The 22,572-nt window shown below is 41.7% G+C and overlaps 1 protein-coding gene across 5 annotated transcripts in view; it reads left to right on the forward strand.

The window, feature by feature from the left end:
• Window positions 1–22,572, forward strand: part of ATP6V1H (ATPase H+ transporting V1 subunit H) — a 106,907-nt gene that overhangs the window by 67,784 nt on the left and 16,551 nt on the right. For 4 of the 5 annotated variants that reach the window (XM_075584362.1, XM_075584370.1, XM_075584375.1 and 1 more), the window contains exon 14: window positions 8,419–8,532. In XM_075584362.1, coding sequence (XP_075440477.1) covers window positions 8,419–8,532 — 114 coding nt within the window. Of the gene's footprint in view, window positions 1–8,418; window positions 8,537–22,572 lie in introns of those variants that run through there. The other variant, XM_075584383.1, reaches the window with a different exon arrangement.

A 22,572-nucleotide genomic window follows, 5' to 3' on the forward strand; every position in this document is an offset into this window, starting at 1 on the left:
TAGAGTAATGTAACCATGGTGTAATGACCTTGGTCTTTGGCAACATGAAGGTCATTTGTTATTTTGGTGAGGACTGTTAGAGCGGAGCGTGCAGAAGCAGATAATGCATGTACGGCAGTTAAGCCAAGATCTGGGGTTAGAAGGGCGAAGAAGAAGAGGGGCATGTTGATCAAGTGACGGGGAGTTGGAGGAGGGAAAGAAAGGGAGTCATGAGCCTAGGATTAATCTCCCAAGGTTTATGAACTCCATATGGGTTTAGTTTGTAAACTTACAGTTCTGGTTTTCTTATTGGTTCCTATTAACAAATGTAGGAATTAAAGAATCCCTTTTGTGCTGCACTGAGAAAACACCCCAAACCGGAGTTAAAATTAACTTTAGTATAACAAACTGGTAAAAAATATCAGTGTTGGGGTCGACGCAAAAATGTGAACCAAAATATAATAAAAACAATTAAAACAAGAAGAGGCGTGTGCGCATACTTAAACGTAACAGAGTTTTGGTGTATCACTTATTATTATATAGTGTGGATGATTTATAGTTATTCAATTGAATTAACTATATCTCAGGTGAATCCAATGGACATGTATGAACGTCTAAGGTGAGTAGTGGATAAATGAGCAGCCCCGACAACGTATTGGGTGTCAAGTGAAAAAAGATGTATGTATGTACAGTTGTGTGAAAAAGAAAGTACACCCTCTTTGAATTCTATGGTTTTACATATCAGGACATAATAACAATCATCTGCTCCTCAGTAGGTCTTAAAATTAGATAAATACAACCTCAGATGAACAACAACACATGACATATTATACCGTGTCATGATTTATTTAACAAAAATAAAGCAAAAATGGAGAAGCCATGTGTGAAAAACTAAGTACACCTTATGATTCAATAGCTTGTAGAACCACCTTTAGCAGCAATAACTTGAAGTAATCGTTTTCTGTATGACTTTATCAGTCTCTCACATCATTGTGGAGGAATTTTGGCCCTCTCTTCTTTACAACGTTGCTTCAGTTCATTGAGGTTTGTGGGCATTTGTTTATGCACAGCTCTCTTAAGGTCCAGCCATAGCATTTCAATCGGGTTGAGGTCTGGACTTTGAGTGGACCATTGCAACACCTTAATTATTTTCTTTTTCAGCCATTCTGTTGTAGATTTGCTGGTGTGCTTGGGATCATTGTCCTGTTGCATGACCCAATTTCGGCCAAGCTTTAGCTGTCGGACAGATGGCCTCACATTTGACTCTAGAATACTTTGGTATACAGAGGAGTTCATGGTCGACTCAATGACTGCAAGGTTCCCAGGTCCTGTGGCTGCAAAACAAGCCCAAATCATCACCCCTCCACCACCGTGCTTGACAGTTTTTATGAGGTGTTTGTGCTGATATGCTGTGTTTTGTTTTCGCCAAACGTGGCGCTGTGCATTATTATGGCCAAACATCTCCACTTTGGTCTCGTCTGTCCAAAGGACATTGTTCCAGAAGTCATGTGGTTTGTTCAGATGCAACTTTGCAAACCTAAGCCGTGCTGCCATGTTCTTTTTAGAGAGAAGAGGCTTTCTCCTGACAACCCTTCCAAACAAACCATACTTGTTCATTCTTTTTCTAATTGTACTGTCATGAACTTTAACATTTAACATGCTAACTGAGGCCTGTAGAGTCTGAGATGTAACTTGGGTTTTTTGCAATTTCTCTGAGCATTGCACGGTCTGACCTTGGGATGAATTTGCTGGGACGTCCACTCCTGGGAAGATTGGCAACTGTCTTGAATGTCTTCCACTTTTGAATAATCTTTCTCACTGTAGAATGATGGACTTTAAATTGTTTGGAAATGGCCTTATAACCCTTCCCAGATTGATTGGGCAGCAACCATTGCTTCTCTAAGATCATTGCTGATGTCTTTCCTCCTTGGCATTGTGTTAACACACACCTGAATGCTCCAGACCAGCAAACTGCTAAAACTTAGGATAAATATATTTATAGGGTATGTCTTGTCACACCAAGTCTATGGTGTAGAGGTAAGAGGCAAGGCATTGGTATCAGTAGGTCCCGAGTTCAATCCCTGCATGTCTTTTGTACAAAATGTAGTAATGTTTAATTGTGTGTCTGGTAGTCAATAAAGCATTGAATTGAATGTTTGAAAAAAAAAACGATGGCAAGAGAGCAGAGAGATGAGCACGTGGACAGGACAACTGGAAGAGGAGAGCGTAAGGCGGCAAAATGGAGGATTTGAGATGCAGATAAGGCGGCAAAATGGAGGCTTTCAATTCGGGAGCCATGCTCAGACCGCGTTTCAAGCGGATTCGCATTGTAGTGGATCGCGCTATAACGGGGTTGAGCTGTATTAAATACAAAAAAGATATATCTCTCTAGTGTGTGAGCAGCTTGCTATGCTATGCAGGAGTTACAAAAACAAAACGAGTGACGCTTTAATTTAAAACAATTACTGTAGTTAACATGGCCTAGAACAATATACATGGAAAATATAAGGAAAGTATAGATCTGTCAAGCTCAGATGCTTTTAATTTATGGCTATTATTGATGCCTCGTGTATATGATATCATTTATTAATCGGTTAATTTTGTTTTTCCCATGAAATGATTCAGACAAATCGCATGTCATTGTATTATTAAAGTCAGAAGGGACCGAGGCATCACTTTTCTATAATATTGTTATTTGTTCAGAAGTATAACTTTAGTACCAAAATAAATATCATGCAGTGCTACAGTATCTTGCCATTTTAATATGCAGCATAGGTAATAATTGTTGCAAGAGTTGCAAGTATAGATTTACGGTAAGAATATAGCTGTGTTTGCGCATTAACTGCCTTCGCTTAAATCCCTATTTTATGCGAGGTCACAGAGGCCTTGTCTTCATGAATCTCCCTAAAGTGTTTTTCTGTTTTGCCACCAAAGGTGTGTCTGGCAGAGCATACACTAGTTTGGCCTGCAGTCCAGAAAGAGGTCTTTTATTTTATTTCCTCTTGTCGGTGACCACTGATTTCTTGCATAAATCAGTTATTGCCTAATGTTTTCCTGGAAGATACTGTGTTGTTTGGGCACTTGGGGATAATAATGAGTGTTAAATTTTAGCAAAACATAGGTAAATAATTGTAACTTTTTTTGCAACTTGTATATACTTTAAAATACATAATTGCGTCCTCTAGAAGGAAATCCTAAACCAATAAATCACAAATTAGATAATTGTTTTAAAAACAAATACTAATTTTTCAGCAGCACTTTTCTTAAAGATGCATTACTGTATGTTTACCAACAGTAGCTTCTCTTTCTGCTTCCTGTGGGTTGTTTACTTATAGGCGTGGGCCCTACGGCTTGGTGTCCCTTCATGCCACCCACCTCGATAGGCAGGGCAAATCTCACGAGCACAGGGGCACACAAATTGCAAAAATGGGGAGGGGGCGTTTTTGCACATATATGTTACAAGATGTATAAAGTGGGCAATGAAGATTGTGTGTGGCAGAAATTAATAGGGAAAAGAGCAGTAAAGAAAGATTAGAAAAAGAAGTCTTGTGGAATTGAGGTATTGTATCCTTGAGGTTTGGTGGGGGGGGGGGGGTGAGTGGAGTGGTACAGAGTTGCAGGGGAAGACCTGCTACTGCAGGAAGAGTTGCATGGACATGTACTGTAACTAGGAGAGTGATTGGTTGGAATATTGTAACACCGTAAGTCTCAAGGGGGAGGGAGAGGTAAGAATAAATAGTGAAAAGTTAAGTAACCAAATATTTTTTGTTTGGCTTGTTTAATCCATATTTACTGCATTATTTAAAGGAGGAATCCATGCCTTTATTTCTTATTTTTTTTTTTAGTACAGGTTTGAAGCAAAGGGACTCTGGAGCTGAACCCCATTAATTTCAGCTCAGGGAACCCCTGCTTATGGAGATAATTACCTCTGTAGTGGGGGTTGGCGGGTGTTGTATCGCTGCGGGTTAAAAGATGTCTCGTCACATGAGCCAATAGTAAGACGCACCGGATGACGTCACAGATTCCATTTGGCCTGCAGTGCCCGGGATCTTTGAAAAGCAGCTATAACATGAACCCAGGAGCGGGTACCGGCAACCACTACAGAGGTAAGTACATCCGGAAGCAGGGGGTCCCCGGAGCTGAAATTATTGGGGTTCAGCTCCGGAGACCACCTTCAATCCTGTATTAAGAAAACAGAGAGGAAAAAAACAGCTTGGCTTGCTCCTTTAAGAATGCTTTCTTTGTGTAGCTCACAATACAGATTCTAAACATTGATCGCAAATTGAGACATACTTAAGTTTCTCCATATGAAGTTAAATATCCCAGTGCTGAATGCAGACAGATGTATATAAATATGACTCGAGGTCCACTTATTGTCCACTGCAAATTTCTAGCCTTGACATGTATTCTAGCTTAATGGAAAGATGGAGATCCTCCGGTGTACTTAAGGAATGATGAGTGCAAATCATTATTATGGAGAAAGGATTATGAGTTAAGACATTTCCTTTTTTATTTGTTTTCTTTCTAAAACCTTGTACAGTACTTCAGCTGGCAGGGGTGTGGTTAAAGGTAGCCCTATCACAAAAGCTCTCCATGTCTATTAGAATAGGTTACAGCTGACTTCAGTGAGAGCTGTGTGCAGGGAGAGCTACTGTAAAAGAAGAATACAAGCTTTTGTCTTGGTATAAAAGATAGCTGGCTCACCTGAAAGAACTCTGTTTTAGAGGCACACTTCTAATCTTCATTTATAATTAGATTGTCAAGGGAAAGCCATGTCACGTGAATGCTGTATTCACTAACCTTAATGTAATGAACAAATAGAGAAATCTTGCTTCAGCCTAGGAGTAAATAATGGTAAGTTGCAATGCAGGGACGGAGATTTATTTATTTATTTATAAAATATTTTACCAGGAAGTAATACATTGAGAGTTACCTCTCGTTTTCAAGTATATCCTGGGCACAGAGTTAAGACAAATAATACATGGTTACAAATACAGTTACATAAATGAGCAGGGTATACATTATATACAAGACATTGCGTGCACAGTTAAAGAAAATATATATTATGGGAGTATGAAACAGTTACAGACCAGATTAAGATAGATATTGCTGATACACACACACACACACACACACACACACACACACACACACACACACACACACACACACACACACACACACACACACACACACACACACACACACACACACACACACACACACACACACACACAAAGAGAAAAAGAATCCTTGCTCATCTGCACTCACTACTGACAGGTAGGTAGAGACGTGAAGATCATTGCAAAAAGAAAACAGATTATTTACTTATGGTCTGAATTTAAAAAATACAGCTCTTTACAAACAATTCTTAATTGTGGCTGTTTTGGTTCTTTTATATTCAAGATTTTTAGTCCTTAGTATCACTGGTATCTTAACCCGTTGGTAGTGAGTGCAGATGAGATGGGATTCTTTTTCTCTTCTCGCGTGTGTGTGTACTAACTAATCTTAATGTATGCACAAATTGCTTGTAATAAGTACTTAATTTTTAATATGCTGTGTGGGAGCAATTACAGATATGTTTCTTTACAATATCGCATACTAGTGATGAAGTTTCTTTGATTTGACATGGATTATTCCCATAAAGTAAAAATATGGAAATGGGCCTCTAAAATAAAGCTGATCATGTTTGTAAAGTAAAAGTTAAGCAATCTCTTATTGTCCAGCAGCATAAAACGATGGCTGCTTTTGTACAAGGAAAAGGCAGAGGTGATAGGGAGTGATCAGCTAAAGGCCATACCAATAAACAAATGAAATAATCGATAATTATAATAAGTTGGTGCAACTGTGAACTGAAAGTGAATCAGTAAAGTGGTGAGCACACTAGACAGTGTGCTCAAAGAGAAATTCACTGAAAGGCACACCACTAACAATTAGGATATAACTTTTAGTAGTATTACTTAAAACATATATTACAGATTTGAAAGTGTAACAGTAATTTAAAAAAAAAACATGCAATGCAAAAACATTTGCCAATCACGATAACACACAGAATTTCAGGGTGGATACTTTTATTAACTATAGAACCACTAATGTGATCTACCTCATCACGTGTAATTGTGGTAAGAGTTACGTGGGCAAGATCACCAGGCATCTTCGCAGACACATACTTGAGCACATTTAATTCTATTAAACATGCTAATGACACTCCAGTTGCGAGGCACGTCATACAATTTCACAGTGGTGATGTGAAATGCGTAACGTTCATGGGCATATATCAACTGAAATGCCCGGCTAGGGGTGGCAATATTGATCAGATGTTGTTACGCATTGACGCAGAGTGGATATATAAACTGAAAAAGCTTAGCCCGAATGAGCTAAACACGGGATTTATTTTAATTGGCCCTCACCTATCAGGATATCTCATTCTCCCTATGGATGCTCATCCTCGTGTCCTGTCTATTGTGTTTGTTGTCTATTTTTCTTTTCTGTTTTTGTGTGTTCTTCTGTCCATGGTATTAATGTTAAAAACTATTATTATTATTATTATTATTATCTTTGACTATTTCCAATTTGTGACTATATTGCTAATTGTTTGGACTATATTAACATAATGTCCTGTGTAATTTAACATGAATGTGAAAAATTGAATAATTTAAAAGAATATATATACATGATCCATTATGGTACACAGGCATGTATTTATATATATTATTGGGTCTGACATTGCGCTTTAAAATACTTATAGGAAGCGGTGTGTGTGTGTATATGTGTATATATATGTGTGTATATATATATATATATATATATATATATATGCACACACCGCTTCCTATAAGTATTTTAAAGCTATACATTCATACACACATACATATAGATATATAAAAAAAATTATACAGTATATAATTTTTAATATATATTTTTGTGTGTGTGTGTGTGTGTGTGTGTGTGTGTAAAAGAACATATAAAGTAGCGCCAATGTGATAAAATAAAATTAAATGTGACCTGATAGGAATATAGTGACAATAGGTGAATGTAGTGAAAAATATTAGTGCACACTAAATAATACAATGCTAGTAGTAATTTTGAATACAAACAGTGATATATAAATGAAGTTATAAGAACCAGTCCTTGTAGAAAAGTCCTAAGATATTGGATAATTAGTAGTGGTGTTGGGGTCTCCGGCAGCTCTCCAAAAGATTAACCACATCCGATTATGACCTAGAGGAGAAAGAAGAGAGAGAGCACGACCCATAGCGTAAAAAAGTACATTTATTGATGGTAAAGGTGGGAGGGGGAAGAAATTCACTCTCAAGGGTATATATAAAATGTGCAATTGTGAATAACTATCACCGCCAACCAGGTAGCTCTGTGTCCGAAATCCACAGTCCAGATCTCACTCCATGGTGTAAACGAACAGCGGTCGACTGAGAAACCTTGTTGCACATAGGATCTTTACAAAAGTCCGATTTTCAGTTTCAAGAAGAATCTCCAATTGTAGTCAGCCGCAAAAGGTCCCGCGCTCGATCCGGCCTGATCGTGCTTGCGTAGTGACGTAGTGTCAGTGCGTATTGCGTAATGATGCTCCCTGACGCGTTTTGTTGCACCCGGGTGACTTTCTCAAAGGGGGAATACAAGGGAAGTAATAGGCTGTGTATTTAAGCCCAATGGGTGGCCTCGCAACCCGTTGCTGCCAGTGAATTGGTTCAAATGGATAGTCATTAGTAGAGAGCCCATTGGGTGAATGACTATCCAACATTAAGGATAATTAACACCTCATACATAAACATTGGCCCCTTGCAGACGCACTTACCAGAATGCCCTCCTACTGTCTCTGTACGTTCTTCCTACCTACCAGTTAGATTGTAAGCTCTTCGAGCAGGGACTTATTTTCCTAAATGTTACTTTTACATATCTGAAGCACTTCTTTCCTTTGTGTTATTTGTATTATTTGTTTATATGATTGTTACGCGTATTACTGCTGTGAAGCGTTATGTACATTAATGGCGCCATATAAATAAAGACAAACAAACATACATACATACAAAAAGAGGAAAACGGCCTTCATTTAAAGCCTTACAATTGTATGCAAAACAAAAAAGACATTGGCAATGTTGTCTGTTCACAGATGTGGCACTAAAATGTCACACAACAAGAATCTAGCTCTCCAAAGTAGAGCTATCTCTCAGAAATGTACAAAAATGTCTCTGGGCTCATTTTAAATGAAGCTTATCCCCCCCCCCCCCCCCCCGTTCACTGCCAAAGTGGCCTGCAGCAGACTGCAGAATAGAGCAATGTGCTGCAGGCCTCTCTTGGGTTAAGTGTTTGTCTAAAGAGTTCTTCCACCCAAGATAAGTGCCCTGGTGGAGACAAATCCATCAGGCTCATTGTGAAAGATATCAATATGCATCAAACCCTTTTCATCTGTCTCTGTTACAGAGTGATTGAGCAACTTGGTGGGAAGCAGCTGGTAATGAACCACATGCATCATGAAGACCAGCAGGTCCGCTACAATGCATTGCTGGCTGTGCAGAAGCTGATGGTTCATAATTGGTAAGTGAGAGGTTGTGAATACATATATTTCTAGAAGTATTTGCGTTTTCCAAAAATGTGCCCAAATGTGATGTTACGACAAAAAAGAGCAATATTCTATATTTATTCAATCACAATAGCTGGCGCTAAAAACATGCAGAGCGAAAAGTCAACTTCAGCAGTGCTATCGTCAAGTGTATAATAATGCAGTATTATAGATCTCCATATATACGTAAATATGTCGGGGGAGAGGAGCAAAAAAATAAAAGTCTTGGAATCGATTTCCAAGAGTCCCAAAGGTCTTTATTTCTTCTCTTTCTCTACCACCACGATCCCATTCGGCTTAGAAGCCGGAAACGCCGTCCACTCTCCTGGGTATGAATCTGTTAATGTAGTCTTTATCGGGGGCACATAGGGAAAAAGTCGGGGGAAATAAAAATCTCCATATTTATTTCAAATGTAGAAGCCGTAACGCAGCATTTACTGACATATAAGAATACGCTAATGCGTGTTCCAATCTCTTGTATGCATCAAGCAGCATTTCGGTTTTGCCTGGGGATTTATAAAAAAAAAAAAAATGTAAAGAGGACAGAGGAAGCCTGCAAGTTTTAGTCTTCTAATAATGAAGACGCGTTTGAAGTGCGGAAGAAACCTCAACAAAAAGTTAGTTTGTTCTGCGGCTGGCGCTTTGACCAGCAGTGAAGATAATTGAAAAGCATTAAGGGGTCTGTTATGAGGTTATGTTTAAAGCAACCATTGAAATAAAGTGTTTTTCTTGTCATTTTATTTTTGGGGGGGTGGGGGGATTTCTCCTTGAAGAGACATGGGAGCTTTTGCTCTTGATGTGATATGGTAACTATCGATCCATACTCGGTAACTAGACACATGTAGCCTTTGTAATGTTTTTCAGAAGATGTACCGTGGCTCAGTGCATGGTAAAGTTAATTAAGTGTCATTTTTAGTATTACCTTTAAGTGACACAACGTGTGGGGGTGGTGAGTGGGTAGATGGAACAAGTAACAACCTTAATTTGTGCTAACAAAAACCCACCCACTGATCACTTCAGAGTAACAAACCATCACTGTGGCAACAAACATTATCTCTGAAGCAATAAAACATCACTGGCAATATGTAATGGATGTTAAGTGCGCTTAGTTGTTTTGCTCTCTCCAACAAGGTAATCAGATGCTTAATTATTTCCTAGCGTGATAATATTTATGTTTTCAGAGCAATGTTTGAAAGAAATTTCTGTAATCGTTCGACCGTATAAGTACATTTGTTGTTACTCATAGTAAAAGTACATTTAATGCTTTTGTATCTGTAGCTTCCTGGTTGTGCTTAAGATGTTGAATTTTTTTGTTATTGCGGAGTCTGTTTTGAGAAGAAAAGAAAACTTGATGTAGTCGTTTACATTTAAGATGGCTGCTCCCATGAGGTGCCTGTCCTACTTCTCTTTATCATAGATACCTGTATTTGTGTTTTAAATATAGAAAATGTAGCGCATATAAATCATTTTAAATAGGTAAATTAAGATGGAACTCACTTGAAATGTATACAAAAAGAACATTTATCAAAATTTCTGAACATTAAACTGAAATGTTAATAAATGTTTATTTTGAAGTGCTGGTTTGATTTGCCTATTGGATTTTCTGTGCTGCCTGCAGACTTGCGGTGCACTTGGCATTTCCTGAAGATTTGTGAGTGTCCTGTTTAATTTATTTAAAATTCTTCTCTAACGTACTACACACCAAGAAACTCGGTAGTAGAGAGCGTGAAGGAACTTGGGGAGTTCGCCCATCCCAGGCCTACTACCAGTGGCACACTTATCTTTTTGCCGCTCGGGGGCGTCTCTAACCTGCAGCGTAGCGACGTCACGGCATCATGTGACACCACACTGTCATGGCAACACGTCATCGTTTGACGTTGGTTGGCAGTGACGACGCTACAGGAGGAGGCCTGTTCCGGATAAGGTAAGAGTTACACACACACAAATTGCCGTCGCCCCCAAAATTGTTGCTATAGCCATGCCAGCCTAATGGAAAATTTACCCCTGCCTATGACCGGGAGCTATCGAAAGAAAACATATAGGGGAACGACGAGGAAGACCAACAAAGGGCGGCAAGCACGTATGGGAGCAGGAAAGCTGTCTGCCAGGCTATTAGAATCTCTTTGCCATGCTTTGTTTAGAAAGGAAGGTTTTTAATCCTTTCTGGATGGAAGAAAAGCTTCCTGATTTCTTAGAGCAACAGGGAGTTTATTCCACAGTCTTGGGGCAGTTTTTGAAAATGCGCTCTCTCCAGCTTTATTGACCTTAAACAGAGGCTCAATCAGTTAACAGATGATGGCAGATCTGATTCCCCGATTGGGGATGTTACTGATTAGGCAGTTTTGAAGGTAGGGGGTGGGGAGGGGGAGAAACTAGTCTATGATATAGCCTTAAAGGGTAAGGGAACAGATCTTAAAATTAACCCTTTTGGTACACCGGTAACTAGTGTAGATCTTGCAATAATGGTGAGATGTGGTCTCGTCTTGCCTTCTATGAGGCAGGCAGGGGCGTTTCGCACTAACTGCAGGGCTTTGATATTGTATTTTTTGAGACCCATCAGCAGAGAATTAGCCAAATCCAGCCTGGAGAGGACTAAGGCCTTTGCTACTATCTGTAGTTTTTTTTTTTTGAGAGAGAATTGCTTTAATTTGTCTCAGCCAATGGATTTGGAAGTAACAGTTTTCCCCCTAGCGTATTTGTCAAAAATATTTCCAAGCCCTCTCAGCTTCTCTTCTTTGGAATGGCAGAGTTATAGATTTTTAGGTCATTGAATCCCTTGCTGCAGTGGGAGCACTGTATGCGAGGTGATAATGGTTGAAAGGCAGGGTTGCAGACCTGTCTAAGACATGTAAATGTGCTCACAAGTGATATTCTTTATTGGCTATATGCTAACGGGCGAGGTTTTCTGTCGCCTTTTTCACCCACCATAACTTAAAATTATATATATAATAGAACTATGTAGATGGCAGATCCCTAAGAGACACCACAAATCAGTGGGATTGTATTTAAAGAATTCGCTTTGAGGGGGATTTTCTTACAACGGTCATTAAGAAAAGACTGAAACCAGTCCAGACCTTTACCTCTCAACCCAAAATCCAATTTGTCTGGTCAGGAAAAGAGTGTGATCCATTGTGTCGAACGCTGTGCTCCGGTTGAGAAGGATCAGAGCAGCGGCGCTTCCTTTGATTACTGTGATGAGCAAGATGCCAGTGACGCCTATCAGTGTTGTTTCGGTGCTCTAATGTTTTCAAAATCGAGATGGTGGGAATCCAACAAAATAAATCGTGTTGGATGGTTCACTAACTATTTAAGGGATAGTTTTCAATGATTTTAGCTAAAAATTGAACATTAGAAACTGGTCACACCCAAATGTGAGATTGGTTGCTGACATTTGCTCATTTGAGTTTAAAGAGTAGGTGAGCAAATGTCAGCAACCAACCTCACACTGATGATACCCATCAAGGTTGAAACATGTCTGTGAGTGGGTTAACTGACTTTGCATCTCCCAAGTCCTTGCTTAAAAGCTGTGTTTAAAGCAGCATGCATTGGCTAAGGGTTGTTCATGTAATGTGAGCTTGAGATAAAAGGTGTCACTGTGTGCTCATTTGCATGTCATTTCCCAGAATCCCTTGCTGCAGTGGAAGTGCTGTGTGCTGGGCGATAATGCTGAAAGACAGGGAGGGTTGCAGACCTGTCTAAGACATGCAAATGAATATACAGGAATATTTACAGTTGCTATATATATATATATATATATATATATATATATATATATATATATATATATATATATATATATATATATATATATACACATATATACATATACGCACGCACGGACATACAAACAATGCCATACATGCTTTAAGTCAATAGTTTTATGACTTACAAATACAACAACCATTCTTCATTGAGCACTAGATCTTGTTTATTTTGGCCAAATGGAGCTCGACTAGATTAATTATTGAGTTCTCTAATTGTCTCTCTCTGTCTCTCATGAATCTAGTTGAGCTCCATTTGGAAGTTTAGCGCGTTCATTATATTTAATATTGGTCTATTTACATCCTGCTTTCCCCCCACTACAATGTTATATGTGGCCGTGTCCATACTAGCATATGTTTTGTTTTTTAAATGATTTTTAGCTGTTTTTATGTGTTCTTGTTCTGAGTGTTTTTTGTTTGTAATTTGAGCAACGAGGTGTTTATATATTTTTGTGATCGGTAGATATACTGTATACAGTATGGATATTCCAAGTGTGCTCGATGTTTAAGATGCCGTTTCTTGTTTTTTTTTTTGTGTGTGTGGTTGGTATTCGGTTAAGGCCTTTAGGAAGCACATCTATGTTTGATCTGTTTAAAATTCTAGCGTAGGAAATTATCGATGATTCAGGTGTATCTGCTACAGTTAGCTTTTGTTTTTATCAGTTTTATTAATGTATATGTCTTTTGCAGAAACACTCCCTCCCCCATCTCAGCCCAGTATATTTCTTTAACCATTCTTGCCTGTTAGTTTGACACACACTTGTACAGCTTTTAATAGAATGTGTGTGTGAAGGAGTTGTCGTAGCAGCTTCGTATTGCTAAGCCGGTAACAAGAATGCATATTATAATGTGTGTGCTGCATACACTAGATACCAAGGACAATTCAGTTCAGAATGTTATAGCAATAAGAATATTTTATTTATATCGGTATTGTTTTCATTAGGCAGCCCTGATTCTGCTTGTTACTAAATGGCCTTGGTAAATGCCCCTATTATGTACAAGATTGACAAAGGTATTTTTATGTTTCAAATGAATGCGAAATGTACTATCGAGGTTGCAGTTCTCTGGTAATGTTTTAGAGTTACTTTATACTTAAATACTGTACGTGGATGGATTTTAGAATTCAAGGTAAGCCACTAATGTGTTTTCAGAAGCAATTCACTCTGAACTTCACATCATACTGCATGTCATTTGGATGGGAGCTGTTGCACAGACTTCTTGATAAAAAAAAAAAAAGAGGTATAGATAATTATGTAATAGACTGTCTCATATTTGGATGTGATGAGATCTTTTTATATTTAATATTGGTTTTCTCCAGACAAAATGGTTCCATTTATAAGAGAGGCAATCGCACACATGCTGCAGAGCTGCTGCTGCGTATAAGGATGGGGAATCTCAACAGGCCATAATTAAGTAATAATCCCAGAGGAACAGGGCATTACTGGCCAATAATGCCAGGGAACTAATGCCCTGTTCTGAGGGGATTATTACTATTATAGGCTAAATAGAGGCTTTAAAAAAAAAAAAAAATCATAAAAATAGATACACTTTTGTAGTCCTTGATTTTTATCAGCATGATTGTCTATATTCTTATGCTTTTACTGCACGTTTATTAAAAGGAAATTGTACATACACACAGCAACCTCCATATATACACACATACACACACACAAACCCCTCTATACACATGTAGCCAGGTTCCCGGTTACCCCCCCCCCGCGCCCCCTACCTCCGCTGAGCGCCCGAGAGTTGCGGGGGCGGCCGAGTCGCCAACAGCTCGTCCGGAAGGTGGGGGCTAGTGCAAGGAGCGCTCCGGTACTCTGGAGACTCCTCGGCAGCCCGAACGTAGGGCACCGCCATTTTGGTGATTGCACATGCGCAGTGGAGTCCGAGTTGCGGCGACTCCTCCAGGCAGTTCGTGCATGCGCAGGCTAAAGCATGCGATAGGCAGCCAATCAGGAGGAGACTCTAGCAGGGGACTACAAGTCCCAGGAGTATTGGGGACGACTACCTGATGCCAGGGAACCAATAGGGTGATAGGATCTTCTCAGGAAGGGAAGTAGGAGGTTGCGCAGGGGAGCACGCTGGCAGTCGGAAGGGAAATGGGTAGGAGGTTTCTGTGCAGAGAGGCAAGTAGTCTCTGCACTAGGCCAGAGAATTCCCCTAGGCCCCAGATAGGCCCTGAGTCACTTCACAGTTTGTGGTTGCTGTAGGGACAGGCCCTATAGTAGGGAACCTGCCCCACTAGTGCTGATTAGTTTAGGGACACAGCGGACGCTGAACTCCCTGAGGAGAGGTCTTGGATCAGACCTCACCATATAAAGAGATACTATCCGGGTGGGATCGCCCTGGAAGGACGTCGCGGAAGGGATCCTTTTTTAAGTTGTCTGCTGGCCCGGGCGCAAGAGCGCTCGGCAGGTAACCATACACAAAGTGCACCACCTATACCATTCTTATAATAGTGGGCCGCGTGGTCACCACACATTGGGGTTTGGGTGTGGGACATTGGACACAGTGGAGGGTTGCGTCCTGCAAGACGACTTGGCTAGTTGTATTCTTAGAGAGAAAGGGTATGTGATAGTTATGCATATATTACTACAGTGGTATAGCAGTAAAGGTACTTGTTATGTTATGTAAAGTGTGCATATTATTGTGTTGGGTTCCTGTGAGGGGCAAATCACACTCTGTGGGGATCCCTCCCAGGTGGAGGCGCTGCATCAAATAGTTGTAATATATCGCCCCAGGCTCTCCGTGGCAGAGGCTCAGGCCCTGCAAGCCAACAGGTTAATAACAGCATTGGTAGCATTTCTGTATTCAAGGGGAAACAGGGCTACACACACACACACTACACTAAAAACACACACTGTCCTCGCTCCCCCAAATACACAAACACACTCTGCAGTCTACCCTACACACAGCAGTCCCCCCTCTACACCCACAAACATACACTGCAGCCCCCTGTAAAACCACAAAACTGCAGACACACACCAAAACACACTGCAGCCCTCCTCCACCCTCTACACCCACTACACACACACACACACACACACACACACACACACACACACACACACACACACACACACACATATTGCAGCCCCCCTCTACACCCACAGCACACACTACAGACACACACACACCAACAAAACAGACTGCTGCCCCCTCTACATCTAAAAAACACACACCAGCAGCCCCCACTCTACACCCACTGCAGACCCCTGTAAACCCACACACTGTAGACAGACACACACAAAACACTCTACACCCCTCCTCCACCCACAAAACACACTGCATGCCCCCCTCTGCACCCACAAAACACACACTGCTGAGACACACAAACCAACAAAACAGACTCTGCACCTCTACATCCACAAAAACACACACCAGCAGCCCCCTCCCTACACCCACTGCAGCCCCCTGTAAACCCCCCCACACACACAACACTCTGCACCCCTACTCCACCCACAAAATACACTCTGAAGACACACACACTGCAGCCACCCTCTACACCCACAAAACACACCCACCCACCAATAAAACACTGCTGCCCCCCTTTACACATACACAACAGACACACAAACCTTCCCCCTCACTCTCCTGTGTGGAGCTCTCTGCAGGCAGGGTGGTGGAGGAGTCGGTGCCTTGCAGCGGCCTCCTGTCCAATCACCTCCCCTGTCTAAGAGCTGATCTCACTTTTTGTGAATGAGAACTAAAAGCTGATTGGCTGAAAAACATGGCAGGGTGCCAAACATTCCAGGCCATTACTGATTGGTTAAAATTCCGGGCATTATCCAATCAGAGCAGGAATTTCAATAATGCCCGGAATGAAACAGCTTTAGCCTATAATGTCATTGAAATGACATCCCTAGATAATCTTTGTCACTATTCCCATTTTAAGATGGGGGGAAAAAAAGTTAAAGTGAGAGGTAAAAATCATCTGCGATTTCTTGCTTATAACACAAAATAATCCAGCTCTGTGGATTTTCATCTTTTTATTGCTAATAAAACTGAAGTGCAGTGATATTACTGCACCTGTATATTTTCTATTTCAAAACAATACACTACTGGAATTTTACAGTATTCACCATTTCTCCTCACCTCTGCTTCAAATGCAATACGTTGTACTACATGGTAACGGTTCAATATTTCACATAATAACCAGTACCCCAAGCATCGTTAAACACCCCAGTGTGCCGTCAAAGCTTTGGGATCTTTTTTTATTTTTATTTTTTTCCCACAAAATTCTTTTTTTCCCCACAAGAGAAATACTGCCTAATAAAATGTGCAGAACACAAAATCCTTATTCAACGTGACAAGTTTTGTACTTGTTCTTATGTCCAGCATAAAATCTACCCTAGAGGATGGAAAAGCATTTGATGCAGAAGCATATTTGAGGGGGTGAATAAAAGGGACCTATGCTTCTTTAGAGGTATCCACTAATAGAGAGTGTTTTTTTCTCATTAGCACCTTATGGTGCGAAGCATTTAACACACAATTAACAATGTTTTACTTCACTTAAAGTGGAAGTCTGCAGACTATGTCACTATTTACATACTATATAACTATGTACAGTGGCGACCAACTTTATTCTAACTCGGCTAGCTCCGCGAATTTCAGAATATCCCGGTGATGTGCGGTTTTGTGTCGTTTTCGCCCGGGGTGTATTGCGTTATTTTCGCGGCTGTGATTTAAGCATTTTATTCCCGCTGTCTGCAATACTGCAATGCCGTGTAAAAACTCATGGGGGCGTTTGCGAGCTGTTGTCTTTGAAGCCGTCCCCTATAACCCCTAACATACAGTACTGTACACATACAGTACTGTATATGCACATCAATGATACTATAGGCCGGCGGGGGCGAGATGTGTTTGCAGCAGAGAGAGATCCGCTGCTCTCTCTGCGCAAACATCGGCACATTAAAAATTATTTAAAATACATTTTTATTCATAGTGTACATGTGCAGGGGGTCTCCGGAGCTGAACCGCATTGGTTTCAGGTCCGGGGACCCCCTGCTTCCCGAGATACAGGCCCCTTTATGAGGTGCCGGTATCCCTCTGCATTTAAAGGTCCCGATCACGTGACCGCGGCATGTAAACCAAGCAGAGGGATACCGGCACCCCCTAAAGGGGTCTGTATCTCGGGAAGCAGGGGGTCCCCGGACCTAAAACCAAAGCGGTTCCGCTCCGGAGACCCTCTGCACATCTACAGTATGAATAAAACACACACATCAATAAAGAATCATTCCTTACCTTTGCGGCTATGGGCTATGGTAACGAAGCAGCATGAATGTATTTTTAATAATATTGTACAGTGAGCAGGGGGTTCCCTGAGCCAGAAATCAAAGCTCAGGGGACCCCCTGCTCCTGCACAATATTATTAAAATACAGAAATGCTGCTTCATTACCATAGCTGATAGCCGCTAAGGCAATGAAGGGGTTAACCCACCGTGCCCGCTTTATTGTGGGTAGCGGGGGTGGGTGAAGGGGGTATTTGGCCCTTGGTGTGAGTTTAGGACTTGCGGGGGGGTTGCGGGTGCACTTAACCCCTTCACGACCGTAGCAGTTAATACCGCTACGGTCATGAAGGGGTTAACCCCTCCCGCTACCCCCCCCCTGCAAGCCCTAAACAACCACCGTTGGGGCTAATACCCCCTTCACCCATCCCCGTTACCCACAATAAAAAAAATTCACACACAGCAGCCGCCCAAAAAATAAATAAATAAATTTAAATAAATGAATACATGAAAATAAATAAATTTAAAATACATTTTTATTCATAGTGTAGATGTGCAGGGGGTCTCCGGAGCTGAACCGCATTGGTTTCAGGTCCGGGGACCCCCTGCTTCCCGAGATACAGGCCCCTTTATGAGGTGACGGTATCCCTCTGCATTTAAAGGTCCCGATCACGTGACCGCGGCATGTAAACCAAGCAGAGGGATACTGGCACCCCCTAAAGGGGCCTGTATCTCGGGGAGCAGGGGGTCCCCGGACTTAAAACCAAAGCGGTTCCGCTCCGGAGACCCTCTACACATCTACAGTATGAATAAAACACACACATCAATAAAGAATCGTTCCTTACCTTTGCGGCTATGTGCTATGGTAACGAAGCAGCATGAATGTATTTTTAATAATATTATACAGTGAGCAGGGGGTTCCCTGAGCCAGAAATCAAAGCTCAGGGGACCCCCTGCTCCTGCACAATATTATTAAAATACAGAAATGCTGCTTCATTACCATAGCTGATAGCCACTAAGGCAATGAAGGGTTAAGGCAGAATAGCATGTTTATTGGGGACATTTGCCCCCAATAAACATTGCAATAAACAACATACAGTACACGCCCTGTGTATTTAAAATACATAAACAACAATAAATACATTAAATACATATTTTTAATGTGTCTGTTAAACCTCCCTGCCTTGACTGTAATCTATGTAAGGCCGCCTCCCCCTAATATGTCTGTTAAACTTCCCTGCCGTGACTGTAATCTGTGTAAGGCCCCCTCCCCCTAATGTGTCTGTTAAATCTCCCTGGCCTGTGTTTCTGAGTGCAGTGTATGTAAATGTGGGGAGGGGGAGGGGGATCCTGATGTGCATATAATGCAGCGCCTCACTGCCAATGGCCCACCCCGTGAGGCCTAACCACCCACACCCACTACCCACCTGCCCATGGCCCCTCCGCTGCTGCAAAAGAGAGACAGAAATTAAAACATCCAAAGTAATGTCCCCTAACCCCTTAATCACCATAGCGGTTATTAACCGCTACAGTCATTAAGGGGTTAACCCACCCTCACCCACCACTCGGGACGTCTACATACCCTCCCACACTAACCCCCCACCCCGTGAGGCCTAACCACCCTCACCCACTACCCACAAGGGAGGCCTACCCACATACCCCCCCACCCCCAGTACCCACAATAAAAACAATACAGTGACCCACAATAAGCATCATTATATTTATTATATACATTACCCACCCCCTGTGCCCCCCCATAAATACAAGATTTATCCTTTTACAAACAGGGTTCATAACGCAGCCCCACGCGAGTCCCCGGTGGGCTGGCGGGGCACCTGACAGACCTACAGGGTACCAGCAGCCCTTTTCAAACAGGTTCTGGAGGCCTGCTGGTGGGTCCCGCCAGCACCATGGCCCCCAGGTGGTCACCGTGGGCCACAATTGGGTCCCCACGGTAGGCCCGCGGATGTCTGGGAGCCCCGGGTCAGACCCACAGGTGTCTGCGGGGCCTCGGGTGGTTCCCACAGGGTTCTGGGGAACTCACGAGTGCTCACTACGGGTCCGCGGTGCCCCCACAGAAGTGGGACCACACATCATCATCCCCGCACCTATGGGTCGGCGGTGCCCCCACAGATGTGAGGCCACCGCTTCATCCCCGCAGACTACGGGTCCGTGGTGCCCCCACAGATGTGAGGCCACCGCTTCATCCCCACATGTGTCACCCGTGGAACCACCAGCCTGATACCTGAGGAGACCCGCAGGTGGTCTCCAGAGGTCCCACGCAGAACCACGGAACAAACCCCGAATGTAAAAAAAATAAACCTGGCCTATACATTCAATACATACACCCCCTCCCCCCCCCCCCCAAAACCTACAGTACAATAATGTGCAAAATAACTATTATCCAGATATGGATAATAGATTAATTGCCCATTATTAAAAACATTAACTAGCATATTCAAATAAATAAAGTACTACTGACCTCATCAATAAGAAGTCTCCATCGCCAGCGGCATCCTTGTCTTGCCCACAAAATACATAGCAAATACAAAGCCAATACATTGCAAGTACATTCAGATATCAATTAACCTTATCAGATAATAACCGCAAAGGTAATTAAGGGGTAAGCCACACTGGCCCGATACCCACCCCTGTGACAGGCTTTCAATGACGTCACATCCTTTCTCCCCCAAGCCTCTGTCACATGGTATACTAGAGCCAATCAGAGTAGGGATGGAGTTCCCACGCTCTGAATGGCTACCGTACCATGTGAGGCCGGCCATGTTTCTTTTAATGACGTCATCTTAAAGGCAATTGAAGCAAAGCCATTCTGATTGGCTGTGCTTTCATTGCCTTTAAGTGACGTCATAATTTTTATTTTTATCGGCCAAAACACGTGGTTTTCACGGCCCAATCAGGGCCGTGGGAACCATATGACGAAAATGTGACGTCATAGTCCTTTAAAAGCCTATGTCGTCTCATTTTGAAGCCAGACTCCGAGGAGGAAGGACCTCCTACAGAAGAAAAAGGCCAGGGCGTGGCCGAAGACGGGAAGAAGACCCCGCCCGGAAGAAGATAGAAGAAAGAAGAATACAGATGAAGATGGATTACAATTAGAAGACCCGTGGATTGATTTGGATTTTTAGTGTAATGTTTATTTTTTTATGGTTTATTATTTTATGGGTTCCTGTGCCTGGTGGATTGGTTCATGAGTAAGGTGCGCAACGGGAGTCGGTGGGGCCAAGTAATGGTAAGTGAACTAAAGAAATGTATTTAATTGTGCTTGTAATTTTTTTTAAAAGCTTTTTTAACATGTGTATTTTTTTTTTGGTGGTATATCATTTCTTGCCACTGTATGTATGTATGTATATATGTCTAGAGAGATATATACATACAGGGTAAGAAGTGATGTTGTTTTAAAAGCTTGATTTGATGTGTTTTAAATTAATTTGTCTATGCTGCTATGCTTTATTGTGTGTTTAAAGTATTTTAAAATTAGATAGATGTAATTGTTGATATTGTATTGTGTGCCTGTGTTCAGGGTTAGCCTTGGTTTTAAAGTTTGTATTCTGGTTGGTACTTATTGATTTTTCACATGCTAAATTGTTCTGCTCCAGGCGTGAATTAGTTAATTAGTTTCATTGTTCGGGATGGACTGTCAATTGTTTAGGGATGTAAATAATGATTGCTAATTGATTTTTGTTTACTTGATTGGTTAAAATAGTTTACGTGTTTGGAGGTATTTGTATTTTGCTTGCAATGATATTGTTAACATTCATTTGCAGAATGTATATGGTGCATAGATTTTATGCATCATTTATACAATGTAAATGCAATGTATTAATTGGAATGTGAGTTTTTTCATTGGCATTTGATGATTTAGATTGTAAGATCAGTTAGGATTATTAAAGGAAATTCATTGTAATGTAGTGTGTCTGTATGGAGAAGTGTTATGTGTAGTACAGTATGGTTTTGATAACCCTTCTACATTTATTTGTATATTGGTTCATCATGTGTGTATATACTGTATAAATCTCTCTCTCTCTCTCTCTCTCTCTCTCTCTCTCTCTCTCTCTCTCTCTCTCTCTCTCTCTCTCTCTTATTTATATATATATATATATATATATATATATATATAGTGTATATATATATATATATATATAGTGTATATATATATATAATGTGTATATATAGTTGCATGATGAAGCCACTGTACAAATTCATGGGTGAAGAGTGGGTATCGGGCCAGTGTGGCTTAACCCCTTAATTACCTTTGCGGTTATTATCTGATAAGGTTTTTAAGGGGCTAATTGATATCTGAATGTACTTGCAATGTATTGGCTTTGTATTTGCTATGTATTTTGTGGGCAAGACAAGGATGTCGCTGGCGACGGAGACTTCTTATTGATGAGGTCAGTAGTACTTTATTTATTTGAATATGCTAGTTAATGTTTTTAATAATGGGCAATTAATCTATTATCCATATCTGGATAATAGTTATTTTGCACATTATTGTACTGTAGGTGTTGGGGGTTGGGGGGTGTATGTATTGAATGTATAGGCCAGGTTTATTTTTTTTACATTCAGGGTTTGTTCCGTGGTTCTGCGTGGGACCTCTGGAGACCACCTGCGGATCTCCTCGGTTATCTCACGGGTATCAGGCTGGTGGTACCATGGGTGACACATGCGGGGATGAAGCGGTGGCCTCACATCTGTGGGGGCACCGGGGACCCGTAGTCTGCGGGGATGAAGCGGTGGCCTCACATCTGTGGGGGCACCGCCAACCCATAGGTGCGGGGATGATGATGTGTGGTCCCACTTCTGTGGGGGCACCGCGGACCCGTAGTGAGCACTCGTGAGTTCCCCAGACCCCCGTGGGAACCACACGAGGCCCCGCAGACACCTGTGGGTCTGACCCGGGGCTCCCAGACATCCGCGGGCCTACCGTGGGGACCCAATTGTGGCCCACGGTGACCCAAGGAGACCACCTGGGGGCCATGGTGCTGGCGGGACCCACCAGCAG

The sequence above is a fragment of the Ascaphus truei genome, chromosome 2 (genome assembly GCF_040206685.1).
Source record: "Ascaphus truei isolate aAscTru1 chromosome 2, aAscTru1.hap1, whole genome shotgun sequence".
Classification (NCBI taxonomy): domain Eukaryota; kingdom Metazoa; phylum Chordata; class Amphibia; order Anura; family Ascaphidae; genus Ascaphus; species Ascaphus truei.